The 21,721-nt window shown below is 37.7% G+C and overlaps 1 protein-coding gene across 1 annotated transcript; it reads right to left on the bottom strand.

Moving 5' to 3' along the window:
• Positions 1-69: 69 nt before the first annotated feature.
• On the bottom strand, positions 70-21,473 carry ACTL6A (actin like 6A). The gene is made up of 14 exons (XM_044667773.1): positions 21,440-21,473; positions 19,598-19,668; positions 17,732-17,906; positions 15,200-15,300; positions 13,727-13,824; positions 12,275-12,369; positions 11,859-11,965; positions 11,655-11,744; positions 8,838-8,899; positions 8,165-8,279; positions 7,931-8,011; positions 4,497-4,592; positions 2,675-2,761; positions 70-557 (listed from the first exon to the last, which is right to left on the bottom strand). Exons 1-14 carry the CDS (start codon positions 21,471-21,473, stop codon positions 477-479), a joined length of 1,293 nt encoding a protein of 430 aa, XP_044523708.1. The 3' UTR covers positions 70-476.
• Between the last annotated feature and the right edge of the window lie 248 nt (positions 21,474-21,721).

The following is a 21,721-nucleotide window of genomic DNA, read 5'->3' as shown; positions in this document are numbered from 1 at the left end:
ATTAAAGGAATTTTGTTGGTCTAAAGAAGCAAGTCATCACAATTTAGTTGACTTTAATATAACACCAAAAAGTTCTTTCTTAATAGAAATCTTTATTATTTAGTTTTGCAAGTATGAGGTAAAGGTATAGGCAGTAAGTTTTACTAGTCAGTAAAAATCAATTCTACCAATCATTTGAAAATCAGTATACTAATCAGAGGGTTGAAAGCAGTTTACTGAAAGGAAAATATTTAGAGAAAATAGATATTTATACAAAATTATAAAATGCTTATAGGAGTTATTGCTTTACAAGGAAGGCAAAAACTCATTTTAAGTTATATGGCCAGTTAAAGGCTTTAAAATTTGTTCACTGGAAATTGAAGTATGTAAAAATGTATAAACATTCTACAAAAGACGTTCATTTTTGTTCCTGAGTATACTAAAGCTATGAAACATAAGGGATCATAGGGAAGGCCACAGTTTTTTCAGAACTGGTTTCAAGGGCATTTCCTTTCTACACATTGTTTTCCTCCTTCTTCATACTCTTGTTTGGAGATCCACATCTGCTGAAAGGTACCCTGTGAAATGGGAAGAAATTAATATGTTCGTATTAATAACCAATCTATTATGAGCTAATTACTTTTATCAGCTCCTGCTTCCAACTTCTAAAATTTCATCTGGTTAAATTCTAAACTTGGAAATGACCAACTACTAGCACAGAAAATATGAGACAGGGCAAAAGGATGTATGCATCTACGTCCCCTGGTGTTTTTTACCACAGGCTTTGTCAAACGGGTAATCATCAATATTGCCTACCCTCACTAACAGCTAAAGAGGTTGTTAGCCGTTTCCATAGGCCCACAGTTCTCTCACACTCGGTGATACATACACTTAAGTAAGGATGACCAGTGGCTTGCTATAACCTAGAGAAACAACAAGTTGATAGGATTCTGGGACTAAATGTTTAAATGTTTATGTTATTAATAATCTAGATTAGAAGAACTGGAAAATTTTTAAAATGTAATGACTAATGAAATTGATAATACAGAAAGTTAAATGAACTGTTACAAATAAGAGAAGTTATTAAAATAACAACGACAAGTAGCCAGTGACCATTATTAATAGCCTGCAAAGACAAAGCTAAAGCAATGAATTCAGCAGAGACGTGGAAAATAGGGATAATGAAAAAACCTGGAAATTAAGGGATCCATTATTTTAAAAGTACCAAGAAAACAGAGTATGGTATTGGAAATATGGCATGCAAACAAAGATTGGGTCTTTATTAAAGTAGTATATCCAATTTGTTGTTTGTTCATTAACAAGATAGATATAGTGGAGTTGATGAAGATAGGAAGAGAACTGTTTAGAAAGGAAGGGAAAGGATTACCAAAGAAACCAAGGATAATATGAACAAGAAGAGTTTAAAGAATGATTTCCTCTCTCTTCCAGAAGATAGCAAGTAGGGCTTTTTAAGATAAGGTTTTGACCTCTAAGGAAATGGAACTTCAGCAAGCAAAACATTTAAATGTAAGAAAGACTTTAAAATGTCTATATAAAACTTTTCTAACAGACCATTAACATGGATTGTGGGATCTCTATCTTTTTTAACCCTTTTACTTTGTTGTTTTTCAGACATTTCAATTGCATCTAATTCTTTGGGGTTTTCTTGGCAAAAATACTAAAATAGTTGTCGTTTCCTTTTCTAGCTCATTTCGCAGATGAAGAAACTGAGGCAAACAAGGTTAAATGACTTGTCCAGGTTCATGTCTACTAAGTGTCTTAAGGCCAGATTTGAACTCAGGAAGACTCATCTTCCTGACTTCAGGCCTAGCACTCTATCCACATACCTACCTACCTACCTACCTACCTACCTACCTACCTACCTACCTACCTACCTACCTACCTACCTACCTACGTACTGATACACTTTTACTAGCTTTACATATTTTTTAGACTACTCTGTTACCTTTAAGTTCCCTGTGACAACTCTGAATCTAGAAATAGTCTTACTTACAAAATCTTTCCTGGCTATTTCTTTTTACTTCACAAAGGACCTGACCTTGCCAGAATTAATGGTAAACAAAAAGAAAACAAAGCTACAACAAGCCACTGGCCTGAGGTTCACAAGTAATATTGTTTATTACCAGCAGTACAGAATCACAGATTTCCCTAAGGGAATCACTCCAAATTTGACATACAGCCTTTCTGGCTCCATGTACATCTTGCCTGCTTGCTAACAGAAAAGCAACAAACCTGGAAGTATCAAAGTGAGCCAATCTGAGGAAAGACCAGCAATGTAGGAGGGGTGGGCCTTATATTTTGCTCCATGAGACTAGTTTTTATTCTACTGCCCAAGTCTATATAAGTAGCTTTGAGGGCAGCTAGATGACTCCGTGAATAGAAAGCCAGGCCTAAAGGCAGGAGATCCTGGGTTCAAAAAATGATCTCACACACTTTCTAGCTGTGTGATCCTGGGAAAGTTACTGAACTCCAAATGCCTGCCTAGCCCTTGTCACTCCTCTGCTTTGGAACCAATACTTGGTATTGATTCTAAAATGGATGGTAAAGAGTTTTTTTAAAAAAAAAAAAAGCACCTTCGGCATTCAATGAATTTTAAACTATAGTTTTTAAAAGAACTTTTAACCATTGAGAATTAGTCCTACTTTTAAATATGCAAAGTATTTTATATACCAACCAGAGAAGCTAGAATTGAGCCACCAATCCACGAACTAAATCGCCGTTCCACTGTGGTGTTATTTGCAATCAATTTCAATCTCATACTCTACAAAGAAAGGAGGGGAGCATCAGTAAATGAAACTAAACAGAGGGTACAACTCAGGAAATTTGAACCTTTAATGAGAAAAGAGCTCTACACAGCTCTGTCAAGACATTTTCAATGCAATATATTTATCCAATGGTTCAAACAATGCCCACACACCAACTTTTCAGAGCAAAGATTTAGGACAATTAGTAGGATAATTAATAGCCAGTCAACACCGGCTTCTAAATATTGCATATATACAATGAATGACTAACTCTCCTAAGTGGTTAAGATTTTTTTCATTTATTTGATATGTAAATTTTAGAAGAATCAATAAAGGTTAAGGAAAATAATGAGACAAATACTTAAAATAATTCATTATAAAAACTAAATAGCACTTCCCCAAATATTCCCTATAACACCACCACCCCAAATTTAGAAGTTTAAACATCTGAAGCAACAGCTTCTTTCAGCTATTCTAGTTTGGGCATTACTACTTAACTAAAGCTAACCTAAGCAAGTCTTTGGGTTTTATAATTTTTCTCATCTGTTGAGGCAATATTTTAGCTGCTGCTTTTAATTAGAGTTTAAAAGTTCCAATTTAATGTAATGATACAAATACAGATCAACCTGTCCATCCTCTCTTATGTTCACATGCTACCATATGAGCAAAACTGATCAAATTTGGCTGGCTGGCCTGTGTGGTTCCTCTACTGATACTCCACATGAATTTCAAGGATATTTGCAACGTGACAGTTTGAAGGATCTATACCGTGTGTGCAATGCATGTAAGATTTGGCAGCTCAAGTTTGAAGGATCTATACCGTGTGTCCAACCCATGTAAGATTTGGCAGCTCAAGCCACCCAGGGGAGAAGAAGCTTGAGGCACCACCCGAGTGTCAGGGACAGTCATGCTTAGCCCTTAAAGAGAAAAAAAGGCTGCCTCACTCTTTCCTTATCAACTATCTTCAGCTAGGCAAAAAGATTCTTTTGGAGGGCCCAAAGGTACAACTAAAATCTGACAAATAAAAGAATAACAACAGTTGTACAGAATGGTTTATACATGTAGTGCATCCAAATAAAAGCCAATGGTCCTGTCAGACACCTAAAAGGCAAGATTAGCAGTTACTCAAGTTCAGTGCCCCAGTTTAATCTCAACAAGGGAAAGGCTGTTTGAGAGATAATGGTAGAAAAAATCTGAGAATAAACCTTGTCACACTAATCAACCAAGAAGTAACTTTTGTTATATGCAGGTGTCCCTTCCACACTTCAGTGGTTAGGGGTGTAGTACCCCTGCAATCTGGAAAATCCACATAAAATTTTTGGGGCCTCCCTTCAAACCAGAAGTCTGAATTCTTTCTTTTACTTTTATGAAATGTTTACTATACCTTATAGGCATTTATAAGTTACTAAATTTTTTTTTTTAATCTCTACACTTCTAGCCTTTGTGTGTAGTCTGCTAGCTTTTTCATTTCAGAAACTTTTTACTTATTTTCATTTTTAAAAGAAATCACGTAAACTTATGGCATTAAAAGATAAAATATGTTGATATACATATAATACCATATATATTTTATGCATGTCTGAGTTTCTAGAAATTTTCTGTGTCTTGTCTGTGGTTTCCATGAAACTCCTAAAAATTCCTCCATTTATTTTCTTATACTGAACTGTGATATATTGAAGCCTCAACAAGGAAAGTCGAGATGTAGAAGGGGTACCTGGCCTTGAATACAAGGTTCAGAGCTTAACTACTTACCGGAGGCGTCTTCTGAGAAAGCTCCCGATTCAGTCTGTCAGTGAAACTCTGTATCAGTGTGTTTCCTCCCGCCACTATCACACTGCCATAAAGTCCCTAAAAAAAAGGCAAGCAAAATCCAAATATCCAAAGTTATAAGAAAAAACTATAAATAAAAGTGATACCTCCACTACTTGTTTTCCACTTAAGTTTTTTCTCAGACTTCTTAGAACTAGAGCTTAGGTACAAATAATCATGAGTTAAATTAATAACAGAAACCTGTCCTCAAAACCTGAACCACCTGAGAGAAAGGAGAGGAAAACAACAACAAAAAAGCTGCCTGTGAGCCCCACATTACCCCAGAGAGCAAAGAGAGGAAGTACTGACTTTGGCTGGCTAGACAGAGGGGCAGGGCAAGCAAAAAATGTCCTCAGGCATTGAGTGCTGGGAAGGAGGAGAATGGGGCAGCTCCCCAATGCTGGCCTGGCACACATGCCAATACTTCCCCAGTGCTGCCTAGAGCTTCCAGCTGCTGGAAGGACTGATATGAGGGTGTCTAGAAGATTCTTCATTGGAGAACATTTAAGGCTATTTTGGCTCAATTATGCTTAATTCTTTTCTATCATCAATAACAGCCAGATCTTGCATTCTCTGCCACTTTTAGTCTATTTTACGATAATATTGTCTACTCCTAAAAATCATTCGCAAGGTTTGTTTATTCCCTTCTCAGATATGACAGATCCTACTTGAAACTTATAAAAGAAATGGAAAGAAAAGTTAGGCAATCTAAGACATGCCCTACATTTTTCAGAGGGACTAAACTTCTACACAAGTCCAATTTAAGGAGGGAGGGAAAGTGTGAAAAAACTATAATTCACTCCAGACAACTCATCTCCCAGGTTACATCATAAGCTCTACACAGAGGTGGGGTAAAAAGAGGGTCACAGGGCAGACACAAAAGTTCTGTAAGGAGTCCAGGGTGCTATGGCTCACAGTGAGTTACGGCTAGTGAGAGGTGCTGAGGACAACAGTTTTTCTAAGTGACGTTAGGGACAAAGAAAAGACCAAAGAAAGGATTGCATGAATGGCTGCTCTCATCTGAGCAGAGTAATTAAATCAGATGATTATAGTAAAAGCTGCTTAAGTTTAATAACTTCTGTTTTTTTAACCAGGAATAATCTCTGAATTGGAAACGGTCAGGTTGAAAATCTAGGGAGCTAATACCAGAAATAAGTGTAACACCAGTAACCGGTTCCCTAAGCTACTTGTGAAGAGTTCACATCACTTGTCCCAAAAGAACTACAATAGGTGGTCTTCAAGTGGTGGATGCAATTACAGAGCTATTGTGGATAATCTGAGAAATATCATGAAGAGAAGCCACAGAACTAAAGTAAAGGGTTCTGATATATATCTACAGCTATCTGTGTGTGTTATATGTATACAGATACAGATATAGAGATTTTTAAATGGAAGGAGGGAAGTAAAGGGAGGGTAAAGAAGAATAAATCAATTCAGCAAATTCTAGGCCATTAAACTTGGCTTCCATTTCTGACAAAATTCTAAAATAATGTCTAAGAGGCTGGTTAATGAAAAGAAAGTGGTGATCACCACTGCCCTTCCCGTGGCGCTTTTCAACCTTTCCAGCTTTTCCCACCTTACTCCCCCTACCAAGTACTGTACAATTCAAGGATCTTTGCTCCTCTGCTATTCCTTCCACAAGGTACTCCATCTCCAGACTCCAGGCATTTTCACCAGAATGTCCTCCCTCTTCACATCCACCTCTTGGCTTCTCTGGCTTCCTATAAGTCCTAGCTAAAATTTCATCTTTCACAAGAAGTCTTCTTTGGCTCCTCTCATCATTGTATGACACTGTACATATGTACATGGCTGTTTGCATGTTGTCTCCCCATTAGATTGGGAGCTCCTTGAGAGTGAGGACTGCTTGGCCGCTCTTTGTACCCCCAGAGCTCTACTCACTCACCTCCATATCCACTCAACTGTCAATTGTGCCTCGTGGCCTTGCTCTCCTTTATCTCCCATCTCTCCCCTAAATCACCACTCTGACTTAGGCTCCCATCAGCTCTTCCTCTATTCTTACAGTAGCCTCTAACTGGTCTCTCTGCTTTCAATCTCTCTCATCTCCACTTCACCCTCCAGGCAACTAGCAGAATGATATATTTAAAGCATCAGTCTGCCTGGTGGAGTGGTCCAATGACTCCTCTTTCCTCCAGGATAAAATGCAAACTTCCATTGGGCATTTAAATCCCTTCCCAGCATGGCTCCAAGCCTATCTTTCTAGACATCTTAGACATCATTCCCTTTCACAAGCTTTTCAGTTCCAGACAAGACCTACTAGCTATCTTTATACCCAACATTCCACCTTTTGTCCTGCTTATCCCCACACAAGCTGCCTCTGAAACTGGGAATTCCCTCTCCTCACCTCCACCTTTTAGACTCCCCAGCTCTTCTCCTATCTCAGATCAAGTGCCACCTCCTATTCAATGCCCTTCCTAATTTCTCCCTGGCACCTCCTCCCAGAAATTACTTCATGGATATTATACTTTCTCATCTGTATATTGTTTTCCTCAGCAGAATGTAAGCTCATTGAGGGCAAGTCACTTGGTTTTCCCTGTGTATCCCCAGGGCCTACCACAAAGAAGACACTTAATAAGTGCTCATTCATTCATCACATATTTATGCAGTTGACTTCTTCCAAAGGAATATCAGTTCACTGTCAGTGGATAGACACCTCATATTCGGCAGGCCATCAGTGAAGTGAATACCTAGCAACAGACTAAGGTAGTAATGTTCTTAGCATTCTCTGCCTCCACTTCTGCCACTCACCACTTTCACTTTACTACACTTGATTTTAGCCCAAATGGCCAAGAAGTGATCACCGCTTTCACTTTAGAAGAGGAAGGAAGCCCCACAGAACTGAGGAGCACTTTTTATTTTTGACTGAAAGGTTGCCATGATCAAAGAAATCATCTCTTACACTCAGCTAGGTTGGACCACAGGCAGCAGACCCCATCTGTTGCCAGGAACACAATCAAAGCTTTTAGCAAGATAAAACTGGCCAATGAATCCAACTCCAAGGTCTGCCTTTGAGAACCCAGGATCGCAGCTCTATATTTTGATGAGGTGTCACAGAAGGACTTTGTGGAGACTGAGATAGAACGTAAGTTTAGCAAACTGCCTGAAACATAGTAGGCATTTAATAAGTGTTTACAGAAGGGAATTAATTTGAGATGGACAACACGAACCCCTAAGACATGAAGATCAAAATCTACAATGAGTCTGCAGGCCATTTACTTGTCTTTTGCACTAGAGCCCATGTAAAACGGAACTATACACAGGATCGTCAGATACAGCAATAATCCCTGAAAAGTGTACTTCTGTCAGTTCCACTAATCTATTTAGTGAAGAGACAGATGTCCAGTGGCGGGAACACTTACCGGTCTGATGTCAATGTCACACATCCCAACGCTTGTGGTAACAACATGACTGACTCCCAACATTGTGTTGCCTGACAATCCCTGCAATAAAGAGAAGTCATCATCTATCAACATCAATAAAGACAACCAACAGCCATTCTACTCAGCCTCATTTTACAGCTCTCTTAAAACTCTCTAAACAGGCAGAACAAAACTGCCATCAATATACAAGTTTCATGCCACCTCCAGCATTACCTTCACATTAGATGGGTCAAATAACCCTTCAGGAATCTTGAGTCGCTCAGCACCAAAGTCACAGTTGTAGCCATTGGGAAATTCATAGTGAACTGTGGGCATCTGTGCAGCCACTCTGAGGAAAGAAATTCAGGACAATTTAAAAAGGGGAAAGCAGTAAAGAAACTACTGAAAACGCTTAAGGAAAAGAAGAAAACTATAATAAATTCATGGATGCTTTAATAAAATATTTAGTAGTATTAAAATAATATGGTATACTGACTGGCTTTAAACTGGTACATTTTAATTCAGTCTTGCACTCAAACATGCTCTTACTTTAAAAACAAAATCAGGAGGCAGCTAGGTGACTTGGTGAATAAAGCACCAGGAATCCTGAAATCGGAAGGATCTGGGTTCAAAGCTGTCCTCAGATACTTTCTAGCTGTATAACCCTGGACAAGTCATCTAACCCTGTTTTTGCCCTTCTGTCTTAGAACTGTTACAAAGACAAAAAGTAAGGGTTTAAAAACGAAATCAAAATCAGTGCTTTCCTTTCTACTTCTAAAACCACAAATATCTTTACAGCTACGAGAGTAAAAGCAAATAGTCAAATGAATCATCAGACAAATATGGCCTTTAAAAAAATGAGTGTGAAAGTTCACACAAAATTTACAGAGAAAACAAGAGGACATACTGTTCATCGTAAGTTGAATCTGACACTTGCAGCACAGAAGCTTGAAAATCTTGGATCACACACTAGAGGGGGAAAAAATTTAACAGTTAGGATTTTTTTTAACCAAAATTTTTACTTTTAATCTTATGTTATTTAATGGACATTGTGTGTCATAAGACCTAATACCTAGGTGGATAGATTTCAAGGCACAAAATTACCTTTAGGCATCCTAATGCCATAAATATAAAATCCAGGGGTAGCTGGGTGGCTGAATGGATTGAGAACCATGTCTAGAGACAGAGATCCTAAGTTCAAATCTGGTCTCAGAAACTTCCTAGCTATGTGGCCTTGGGCAACTCACTTAACCCCCATTGCCTAGCCCTTACCACTCTTCTGCCTTGGAACCAATATACACAGTATTGATTCTAAGATGGAAGGTAAGGGTTTAAAATATTAAAATTACATAAAATCTTTAATGATATCATATATCACATAAAGTAGGTATTAGATAAATACTTGTTGAATGGAGAATTTCTTCTGAAATAAATAATCAAAATTTCAACAAAAAATGCACAAGACTTAGTTATCCTTGGTGCTAAAAGATATGTTAAGGAAAGCCCTAGAATTAGACTTAATTATTTGAACATACACACATTTCACAAATATATGTAACCTCACATTTTATTAAATTTTTCATGGCACCACAAAAGGTAAAACCTCTTACAGACACAAATAAATTTGTCTTCTTTGGGTTGTCAAAACAGAAGCATTGGTGGTATCATTATCTCTTATAGTTTTGCCAAAGTTTAATCTCAACCTGGAAATCTTTATAATATTTTTATCTCTAATTCTAAGACTTAATAAACAAAGAGAGCATACCTCTGGCATGATAAATTCTAGTCATCAAAATCATTATTACAATTCACACTAGCTCATTCAGGTCCTTTGTATGTGACCCAATCAGCTGAGTACATTCTAGGTGAAGGTCACACAGCTAGGTAAGAACTTCTGCTCTCTGTAGGGGTAACTGGATAGTTCAGTGGATTGAGAACCAGGGTTCAAATCTGACCTTGCACACTTCTTAGCTGTGTGACTCTGGGCCAGTCACTGAATCTCCAGTACCTAACCCTTATTGCTCTCCTGCCTTGGAACCAACACTTAATATTAACTCTAAAAGTTAAAAAAAAAAAAACACTACTTTCTGGGCCTAGATTTCCTCAACTGTGCAATGTGGGGATTGTATTAGATGATCTCTAAGAGCTTTCTCAGGGAACACTGCTCCTGTGTACACACACTGACAAGACAACTGGGCAAGCTTGGCGGTACTGCCAGTGGCTACTGAACAGAACAGCATTAAGCAGCCCACCACAGGGCTTATGGACTCTGCTCCATAAAAACACTGGAAATCCAATCATTTTCAGCATTTGCTCCTGCTTCCCAAAAGAAAAATTTTGATACAACTCATGCGATCCAGAACAAATAGCTGTTCTTCTATAAGTTATCTATTTGGCAAGAATCAAATCCAGCCAAACAAGCCAATTCTCTTTATTTATAAAACATTACACTAAAGAGATGAAACATTAGTGAAATTCTAATTGGAAGGTAAGATTCAGGAAAATCTTCATCACACAATCAATAAACAAACATTTATTTAGCACCTACTATATGCTAGGTACTCTAAATACAAAGACAATTGCTGCCTTCAAGAAATTTACAGTCTCTCCCTCCTGATTAGAGAAATGCAAATAAAAACAACTCTGAGGTACCACCCCACACCTAGCAGACTGGCCAATATGGCAGCAAAGGAAAGTGATAAATGTTGGAGGGAATGTAGCAAAATTGGGACACAATACACTGCTGGTGGAGTTGTGAATTAATCCAACCATTCTGGAGGGCAATTTGGAATTATGCCCAAAGGGCTTTAAAAGACTGCCTGCCCTGGGATCCAGCCATACCACTGCTGGGTTTGTACCCCAGAGAGGTAATAAGGAAAAATACTTGTACAAAAATATTTAAAGCCATGCTTTTTGTGGTGGCAAAAAATTGGAAAATAAGGGGGTGTCCCTTGATTGGGGAATGGCTGAACAAATTGGGGTATCTGATGGGTATGGAATATTACTGTGCTGAAAGGAGTGCTGAACTTGAGAATTTCTGTATGAACTGGAAAGACCTCCAGGAATTAATGCAGAGTGAAAGGAGCAGATCCACGAGAACTTTATACGCAGAGACTGATACACTGTGGTACAATCAAATATAATGGACTTTTCTACTACCAGAAATGCAATAACCCAAGACAATCCAGAGGAACTTATGAGAAAGATGCTATTCACATCCAGAGAATGAACTATGGAAGCAGAAACACATGCTCGATCAAGTGGTTAGACGGGGATATCATTGGGGTTTTGATGTTAAAGAATTGCTCTACTGAAAATATGAATAACATGGAGATAGGTTTTGAACAATAATACATGAATAGCACAGTGGAACTGCTTGTCAACTCCAGGAGGGGAGAGGGAAGAGGGACAGAAAAAATCATGAATCATGTAACCATGGAAAAACATTCTAAATAAATAAATAAATTATATAAGGGGGGGGGTTGAAATTTACAGTCTAGTAGAGGAAAGATGTATTTATATAAGTATATGCAAGATATTCAAAATAACTATAAGGGCTTTTTTGGGGGGATGGGGGCTGGGTGTGGGGTGGGGTGTACCAGCAGATCAGGAGTACCCACCCCATCTCACAGCAGTTATAAAACTAGGTATTTAAACACTTCTCTCATATCCCACTAAAGAAACCACTACAGACATGGATCATGTGAGAAGAGCAGCTACTTACATTACACATATAATTATGCCAAGACCTTGTAACTTGTGGCAACTTCTCTTTTCTCTTCCAATTTGCTGGGGATCCTTCACGAACTGCCTCCTGAGGTAATAAGAGGAATGGAATCAATTGAAAGATTTAAACCTACATGACTAGTAATGGCAGGTAACAGGAAAAAAGACAAAACTATCCCTAGCCAATCCAACTATTATTTACCTTTGATGCAATCATGTATGGAGGGATCAATTCTACATTCATTTCTTGGAACAGTTCTCTGCACTGCATGGTAATAAAGTCTCCAGCAAGGGGTGATTTCACAATGCCTGTAAGAGAAAGAGGATGCCCAAGGACCATTAATTCCTAATCAAGTTTCCTGGGATAGAGGAGGTAGATAACAGCAGCCCCAGCAGCCCCTCAAGGTCATCAACCCCAAATGAAATACACTAGTAAGCCCACAAGCATGGTGCCATTAAGCTTTCAATTTCTGAGCACATCAGCTTTAATTATACAATATTCCTTTTATAAAACTATAAAGTATTTTTTTCCTGAAAATGCTTAAAATAGTTCCTAATGATTTTATTTCCAAATAAATCACGTGTGTGTGCATATGTATGTAATTTTAGGGCATTTACCTTGCTGAAGGACATAACCATCGTGGACTGGAATGGCAGTAGTATGAGTGGCTCCACTATCCAAAATTAGCCCTGTAGAACGACCGTTAGCAAATCTAGTTTAAAGAGTTAAGGAGAAGATGGCTTCAAGAGACCTAAAATCCAGTTCATTGCGATAAAAGGCTCCTTAAATGGAAACAATGTTTTTGAAAGTTTTTTTAAATGACAAATGAACCTAAGTTTTCAGTTTCTTGTTGACAAATAATGGACATTAACTTTAAAGTCCGCCTTTCACCTACTCTGTATATATCTTGTATTTGTCTCTATCGTAAGTGTGAGCTCCTTGAAAACGGCACCTATTTCAGCTTTTTGATGCCCCTAGCACTGAGCACAATGACTAACTAGCACACAGTAAGCACTAACTAAATGCTTATTTTGCTGTTACAAGAAGACAATGAAGAAAATACAGGTAAGGTCTTCTGTAAATTATAAAGTGCTATCAGAATGGAAGCTGTTATCATTATTTACCATCACACTACTTTCATTCATGATGATCTCTCCTCTGCTTGACCAAGTCCTACCCATCCTTTAAGATATAGCTAAAATACCAGCACCATCTCTATAACACCTGAAGTCATTTCTTATTGCTCTTAACTGTAAAACAACCATACAATTCAAAACAATCATAAACTTCTTATGCTATTGTCTTGTAGTATTGCTTAAATCTTTTATTACCTAAATTCATGAATCTGTCTCTGTAGCTAGACTCGAAGCTCCTTGAGGATAGGGACATTTTTCATTTATCTCTGTATTCTCTACAGCAGTGGTTCCCAAACTTTTCTGGCCTACCTCCCCCTTTCCAGAAAAAAATATTACTTAACCCCCTGGAAATTAATTTTTTTTTTAATTTTAATAGCAATTAATAGGAAAGATAAATGCACCTGTAGCCATCACAGCTTCCCTGGATCGCTGCAGCACCCACCAGGGGGTGGTGGTGCCCACTTTGGGAATCACTGCTCTACAGAATGAAGCAGAATACTTTGGGTGCAATTAGTATTTAGTAAGTGTTTCACTGAATTCCTGAAATACAATTATAGCCAACTCCAAATTTTCTGTGGTAAAGAAAATAAAATATGGCTAACAAAACAGAGATAATCTAAGGAAAAATTTACCTCATCATTTCAATCCTCCATCATCAACCCCTTTGCCAGTGGGGTTGCTGACAAGCAGTCAAATTAACTGATCTGTGTGAAAGCTTTCTTTTTCTCTTCTCACTTTCCAGGATAGAAATGCTAATGACAAGTAAAATACCAAAAAGGCAGAAAAAGGAGAACACGACAATCTTTAAACTATAATTAACCTGTGAATGAGAAAGAGCTGATTAACTTCTCAATTCCTGTAGTGCTACTTTTAATAAGCATATTTATATTGCTTCTGGGGAAAAAACCCCAAGTACCACTATATTAAGGATACGCAGTAAGAACCGCAGTTTTACAAAGGAAGAATGCAGGGATGTTGTAGTGTTCAAACATCAACTCTGTCAGTTTTTCTCTTTTTGCTCTGGTATTCCACTTGGGAGTAGAGGAAGAAAAAGGAGGAGAGGGAAAGAAAACAATACTTAAGTGTAATTGTATAGTTCAAAATTAAGACATGGTGATCTCAAAACTCACTACCATAGAAGCAAAGTCATCAATATCCAAGACTTATATAATCAAATCACGGTAAATATGCTTGTTTGGCAATGAAAGCTCATCATAAAACTGGGTTTCAGTTTACCTGTCTCTTGCTATGAGTTCTTACAAAAATAAATCTTCCCAGTAAAAGGAAATGAAATCAGACCTTGTAGAAGTTTTTTTTTTTAATGTACTGAAAGTATTTCAATATGACTAAACCCTAAAATATGCAACTATAAGTGGCCAAATTCTCCTTTTACTTGTAGAATGATCATGAAAGTAAAAAGAAACAACAGGAAACTATTTTCACAATTTATAATCATTATTTTTCCTCTCTAAATTCTCTATTCAATTAACCATGTGATTCTCAACACCAGACAACCTCAATTTCTGGTTCTACATATGATTTTTCAACAAAGTGATAATAAACAAATTTTAAAATACAAAAGAAAACAAATATCCTAAGATGTGGAAGAGATAAACAAAATTAATATAAATGTCAGTGGAATCCCTGGAAGAAAAAAATGAGAACCACGAGATTCCATCAAATTGAAATAAGTGAACTAAACACATGGTGACAATGACTTATAGTTATTTTCAAAAATAGTAGTACCCCTAACACTATCATTTCTGAAAGATGCAATACTAAAGTCCAAATTACCCCTTTGTCATTACATCTATTGTTTTCTCTTCATTCCAGATCTAGAGTCTGATGGAAAAAAGTGAATCTCAAACTGTATGTTATTACGTCCCATGTTTAGTTTCAGGCAGCTAGTTGGTACAATGTATACAATGTCAGGCTGAAGTTAGGATGACTCAACTTTTTTAAGTTCAAATCCAGCCTCACACATTTATTAGCTAGGGGACCCTGGGCAAGTCACTTAACCCTATTTGCCTCAGTTTCCTCATTTGAAAAATGAGCTAAAAGAATGAAATGGCAACCACTCCAAGCATCACTGCCAAAAAAACTCCAATCATGGAGTCAGACATGACTAAAAAACAACATGTTTAGTTTAGTATTTGGCTCAAAATAAAGAAGCCCTTTTAAATTTTCAATTGAAATAATCTTTTCTTTAAAAGCCAATTGCTCCTCTTTAGAAAGTTCAATAAGGGAAATGTTAATGTTTACTTTAAGTTCCTGCCTTCAAAACCCCAATTTAGATGTCCTCTCAAATCTAAACCAGAAAAAGAAAAAAATTCTTCAAATGTTTTTGAAATGAACAAAATAACTGTTAAAAGAGAAATCAGGAATATAAGAGCTGCCTTAGCTCACCGGTGCTTCTGACATTAGAACAGGGTGCAAGCTGGCTTCTGATTTGACATGCATCTTGTAAGTGTGATCCAAAATAGCTTGGAAGCTGTCCCAATCTTCAACTATAATAACAAAGTTCACAGTTTAAAAACAAATGCCATATATTTTAAAACGCATTCCAATGATTTGTCTACCAAACCATAAATCCAGAAGACCTGAATAGCAATTTGCAAATACTTACTGCACAGTAAGACACTTAAAAAGATGTCATTTTCCAGAGAGAGCCTTCCTTTGGTCCCTCCACCCTTGTAATAATATAAACCCAGTATTGAAAAGTACAATAGAACTCAATCAAAGCCTGATGGGGTTCTGTGAGTGGTTTCGCACAATTAAAGGTCTTTAACTGGATTTCCTGTACCCAGGAACTTTAAAGGCAAGTGTAGACAAGAGGCACTACAGTGAGTGCAAGTGTCATCCTTGGAATAAGCAGAGCCTCTGGCTCATACTCTGCCTCCAATGATCACTCTGAGTGAAGGTGGGCACTTCATCTGTAAAATCAGAAATAGTGCTAACCTCACAGGGTCACTGTGATCATCAAATCACACATTAGCAAAGTATTCTGTAAACTCTAAAATGATATATAAAGAGAAGAGTCTGCGGGCAGCTACGTGACTCAATGGATTGAAAGCCAGGCCCAAAGACAGGAGGTCCTAGGTTCAAATGCAGCCTCAGACACTTCCTAGCTATGTGACCCAGGACAAAGCACTTGACCCCCACTGCCTACTCCTATGGCACTTCTGCACTGGAATCACAAAGTACTGATTCTAAGTGGAAGGTAGGAGTTTAAAAAAAAAGAAGTGTCAAACTATTCAATTAAAATGTCATTAGGATATGTTTAGCAAAATAAAACAAAAATATAATACAACATAATGTTAATTTGTGCCTTTCTAAGTCAATATATGACCCTCAAGGTCCCTCTTTCTATTTGATCTTGACACCACTGATCTAATGCATTAATAGCTTTCAGTTACACATAGCCAATTGCCAAGTATCTATCATGCCCCTAATATGTAGCAAACACTGTGCAAAGGTAAAAAAGACTAAGGCATAATCCCTCAAAAACCTTACCATCAAGCTATAAGGATAAAGTGAACCAACAGGAAAGAGAGAATAATGACAAGTGTATAGAATCACATAAATTTAGAGCTGGAAGGAATGCTAAAAGGGCCTCTTATTTTGCAAATAAAAGGAAACTGAGGCCAAAGGGGCAAAGTGCCTCATTCTCAGTCACATAGTGAAAACAGTGGCAGAAGCTGGCCCCTAAGTTCAGATGTGTCCTGGTCCCTATGAGCCCTTCACTGTGCAATAATGGTAGTAATGAGAACTTTTGAGAAAGATGCAGAGCAGAGAATATCACCCCAAAAGGTACAACACAGAAGCAAAAGCTGGATTAATTCGAATGAACAATCTTAACCTGAAAAACATACACTCTCCTGCTGTTGGTAGAGAGCAGATACAGAATGCTACATGTGATGTAAGATGGGGCTGCTCTGTCAATCACTTTTTAAAATAAAATCCTTACCTACTATGTATTGGCTCCAAGGCAGAAGAGTGGTAAGGGTAGGTAATGGGGGTTCAAGTGACTTGCCCAGGGTCACAAAGCTGGGAAGTGTCTGAGGCCGGGTTTGAACCCAGGATCTCTCATCTCTAGGCCTGGCTCTCAATCCACTGAGCTACCCAGCTGCCCCGCTCTGTCAATCACTTTTGCTGAACTATTTCTCTTGGTCCAGTACAAGGAAAGAAGAAGAGAGTATTCAGGGAAATTAATTAGTAAGAAAAAAAAGCATCAAGAAAACTTTTTTTAAAAAGGAAAACTCTAAGTACTATGAAGACAAGGTTTCCAGAGTCCTGGTGCCTATTCCTGGCAGAGAAAAGGAAAGAAAACCTTTCAGGGAGTTATGAGAAGAGTGGAACCAACATGTACAGGCAAGAATGAGCTCACTACAGAAAATTAGGCAGATAGAAAACTGTTGGCTCCCCACTGGGGAGATAATAACTACTGCAGGCAGTATTTTCCACATTTAACTTCATCGGGCCAGGTCCTGGGAGATGTGACAGCCTCAATATCTCAAATATGTTATCAGTAAAAAATGAGTTTCAGGACTTTTGGTTTCTTTATACTTTTATAATTTGCTGTATTTCTCAGTTTCCCTATCAATAAAATAAAAGAGAAATATTAAACCAAATCCCTAACAAAATTTGGAGACACCCTGGACATTCTGTAAACCCCATTGTAAACTATTCCTTTCATATCATTAACAAAATGTTATGTTTTTTACATAGGGAAATTTGAGTGATTTAAAGTTTTAAACACAAAAAACCCCTAGATCTAGTATATAATTGGCAGCTTTTCTTCGCAAATCCATAGCAACCAGCAAAGTAATACATAATAAACACTTTTTTTTACTAATAAGAAAAATCATATCACATTTTAAATAAGAGATATGCCATATAGTGTATTAGTCATTATTTCCAAGAAAAAAAGAAGCATACTCATTCCATTCTTTAAAGGTGATATTGCTTCCATATTCTCCCTTGGAACACGCAGCGCATTGGTATCTATGTAGTATGTGGGACCTCCTTGCTTGCCTTTATCCCCATCTATCTCCATCAATGTGCTCCCATCATCCCTTTCAAGTACCACACCAATAGCGGTGGGAAAATCAACCTGCAACAGAAAGACGGGAAAAGGAAACAAGCTATAGCAATATCCTTCCATTTCCCATACCCTGACCATAGATATCTCTCCCTCTATCCCACCTCGCTCCCCTGCCAAGTTCTGTCCTGCCTTCTTCTCTATATATACACTTATATACTCTATTTTAGATCCCATGGTTTCAAGTATCGGCTCTAAGGGGATAACTTCCAAAGCTATATATCTAATGGCTCTCCTGACCTCCAGTCCCCCATCACCAACTGCATAGTACCACAGACATCTCAAAATTCTACATGTTCAAACTCTTTCCTCTTCCTAACAACCCTATTTCTATTGGGGGGCACGCACCCTTACTCTCCCTAGGTCACACCTTTAAGTCATCATTGACTTTTTCCTCTCCCTCACCCACTCCCACACCCATTTAACCAAAAAAGTCAAATCAATTCCATCCCCTTAATGCATGCTCTTCTCTCCATTCACACAACCACCACCCTAGTTCAGAACCTTTCTTCTGTGCTGTTGCACTGGCTTCCGCATTGGTCTCCCTGACCCCAAGTTCTCCCTTCTCTCTAATCCATCCTTCTTCACATAACTGCCAAATTGACATATCTAACCATGTGAAGAAACTCTTAGCAGTTCTCTCTTGTCTCTAGGATAAAATACAAACTCCTCTCCCCAGCTTCTAAAGTTCTTCCCAGGGTCTCCAGGCTTCTCCGGCCATATTACTTTCCTTCCTGGGAAGAGCGCTGAACTTGGAATCAGGACAGATGCAGGTTCACATTCTTCCTCCAATGATCACTAGCTCTGTGACCAGGGGCAAACACTTAACCTCTCTGAACCTCAGTCTCCTCATTTGTAAAATTAGAACCCTTATGCCTATGGTGCTTACCTCACAGGGTCATTGTGATCACCAAATCACACATTAGCAAAGTGTTCTGCAAACCCCAAAGTGATATATTAATATCAGCTATTATTACAACTGGCTAAAACAGAGGTGGCAAACTCCGAGTGCTACCTGAACCAAGTTAAAATGTCACTGGGAAATGTTTAACAAAATAAAAAATACAACACAATATAAATGTTAGCATAGTTAAGTCAATATGCAGGCCTAAGGTTCCCTTTATATTTGAATTCTATACCACTGAGGTAAAGCAGTTGCTATCAATTAACTACAGTCAATTGCCAAGTATCTATAGGTAAATGCCTAATATTTGGCAAACAACTTGGAAAAGTATAAGGCTTAATCTCACATGAACTCTGTTTGCACCCATCTGGCCTACTTGCTATTCCTTATTCACCTCCACAACTTTCTACAGTCTGTCTTCCAGGCTTGGATGGTCCTCTCCTTCTCACCTTTGCTTCCTGGAATCCCAATTCAAGGGTCAGCCCAATGGGATGGCCAGCCCTACACATTCACCAGCTCTCCCCTAGAAGGTATATTTAAATGAATGATTTGTGCTCATGTTATTTTCTCCCAGTAGGAGGTTAGCTTCTTATGGACAAGCACTGTTTCCTCTTTGTCTCTTACTACTCAACACCTGGTACAAGGCCCAGGCCCTGAGTAGTATTAATAAATTCTTGCTAAATGAATATATGAAGTAGTTTACTTTTCCATATTGCTTTAATAAAATTTTTTAAAAGTTTATTCAAAACTACAAAGTGATATTTTTATGCATATTTTATTACCCAAGAGTTGTACTTACCTTTGGGCAGTCCTCACCAGCATAGCCAGCTCTCACTGTATAGGAGCCAATGTCAAAAACAAGAGCCCCAACTTCATCTGCAAGGATGAAGAAAGATCATTAGTAGGTATTCAGCAAACATTAACATTTTAATATTAAAGTAAAAGTTGAAATGCATCCTGTGTTTAAAAGAAAATTATATATATTTAAATAAAAATGAATTAAATACAAAGCATTATATGATTAATTACAGGATTGTGGAACTATAAGCTAAAAAAAAAAATGGATTTAATTTAGCACTGGAAATCAAACAAAGAATTGAGCTCTCCTGGATCCTATTCTGTCAAATCATGAGAAAAAATGGCAGTCTTGCAAAGACATTTGACAAAAAGAGTAAAATGTATCCAGAGTGAAAGTATTCCATATAGAGTTATATATGTGAAAATTAATGAAAATGTAAGTATTTTAAATTAAATCTTATCATATGGACCAATTTGGAAAAATGTTGTTTTTGGAAACTTCATACATAAATCCATAAATGAAAGCTCCCAGTTATATTTTTTTAAATAAATCCTAATTATAAACTAATATGGTAGCTGATAACCAATTTAGTTTTCCAATAATAGCTAATAATAACTGATATTTATATAGGGCTTAATATACTTACTTATAGATATATATTACTTACTTCTTAGGAATAGAAAAGCTAAGGCAAAATATCTTGTCAGCTGTGTGGCCTCAAACAAGTCAATTGCTTATTGAGCCTATTTCCTCATTTTTGAAAATGAGAACATCAATACTTGCTCACAATCAGCATGTTACAATCCTGAGGTCATTTCTACTCTAATTTTATGGAACCATCAAACCTGAAGTATCTGTCACTTCCTCAGGAGATTCTTCTTCCATTAACACAGATCACAATTGAGGGTCTATGATTAAAATATTAATCATCATGTGGTCAACCTAGTGCTGAATCCCTGTGAGTTGAATTAAACTGATCCTTATGGTGAAAAAAAGATGAGTCCATGACTGGACTCCCAGATAAAGCCAGCACTGCCATTATAAGATAGCAGAACAAGACTTTAGTAGAAGATTTAGGTGTTTTGTGCTATAAAAAAGTCATTACAAAAAAATGATGCCCAAATCCAAATGTTCAGCCCTGATCTCACCCAACTTCAATCTCACATTTTCAGTTTTTGCTAACTTCATCAATACTGCCAACCCTAGTCCAACTCATCTCCTAACATTTATATTACTAGCATAGCCCTTGAATGACTCTCCAGCTCCAGACCTCTCCTGTCAAGTAATCCTGGACACTGCTACCAGATCAACTTTCTTACAAAGCCATCTTCATCATCTTCCTCCTTGACTTGGAAACCTACAAAGATTCTTCACTAGTCCATGTTGACAAGTTCACACTTCCGAGCTTTACATTCAAGGCCCTTTTCATCCTGGCTCATTTTATTTCTTTAGATTTCTCTCCTATCACTCTTTCACAGATCACACCTATTATATCCTAAAGCTACTTTTTTTACCTTCTCCTCACTAACAATACTCACTTCTGCTCCTGTGCTAACACTCATATGCTGTATGGTTCCCAGACTGGACGTACCTTCCCCTTCTTGACACTTCTGTAAAGTCTTACCAAACCTAAAAATGAAATGTAAAGACAGGATATTCATCTGGCTTCCCAGACACTCTTAACTCTTGCATACAGATGCCAGTTTAATTGAAGCACTCATTGTCTCTCTCCTACATATGGTGACAGCCTCCTAACTGGCCTCCTCAAATCTCTCTCTAATCTGGTGCATCCTGCAAACATCTACTCAAGTGATTTTCCTTCTGCATAGAACTAACCATAACATTCCTCTACTCCATAAACTCCAGAGCCTGTCATTGTTTCTAAGATAAAATATAAATTCTTCTGTTTAGTAGTTAATCCTACTTTACCTACCTGAGAGGATTGTTATGAGAATAAAATGCAATAATATATTAGGTATTAGTGCCACAGCAAAGAGTGGTAGACCTGGACTCAATAAGACCTAATTTCAAGTTTAGCTTTAGACACCTACTGGATGTGTGACCCTGGACAAGCCATTTACCTTTTATCAGTTTCCTCATCTGTAAAATGGAGATAATACCTAC

This window comes from Gracilinanus agilis, chromosome 3, assembly GCF_016433145.1.
Source record: "Gracilinanus agilis isolate LMUSP501 chromosome 3, AgileGrace, whole genome shotgun sequence".
Taxonomy (NCBI): domain Eukaryota; kingdom Metazoa; phylum Chordata; class Mammalia; order Didelphimorphia; family Didelphidae; genus Gracilinanus; species Gracilinanus agilis.
The sequence above is the reverse complement of the archived record's forward strand: the minus strand, read 5'-3'. Positions and strand labels throughout refer to the sequence as shown.

Bases quoted from the DNA above. Each gene is read 5' to 3' on its own strand.
- ACTL6A (XM_044667773.1), bottom strand. From the start codon at position 21,473: ATGACAGGCTCTGGAGTTTATGGAGTAGAGGAAT. The intron at 8,900-11,654 runs GTAAGTAGCTGC...TTCCCCCTCTAG, and splicing joins GGCATAATTATATGTGTAAT to TGTGTGATCCAAGATTTTCA. The intron at 8,280-8,837 runs GTATGTCCTCTT...TTCTTTCCTCAG, and splicing joins GATTCAACTTACGATGAACA to AGTGGCTGCACAGATGCCCA.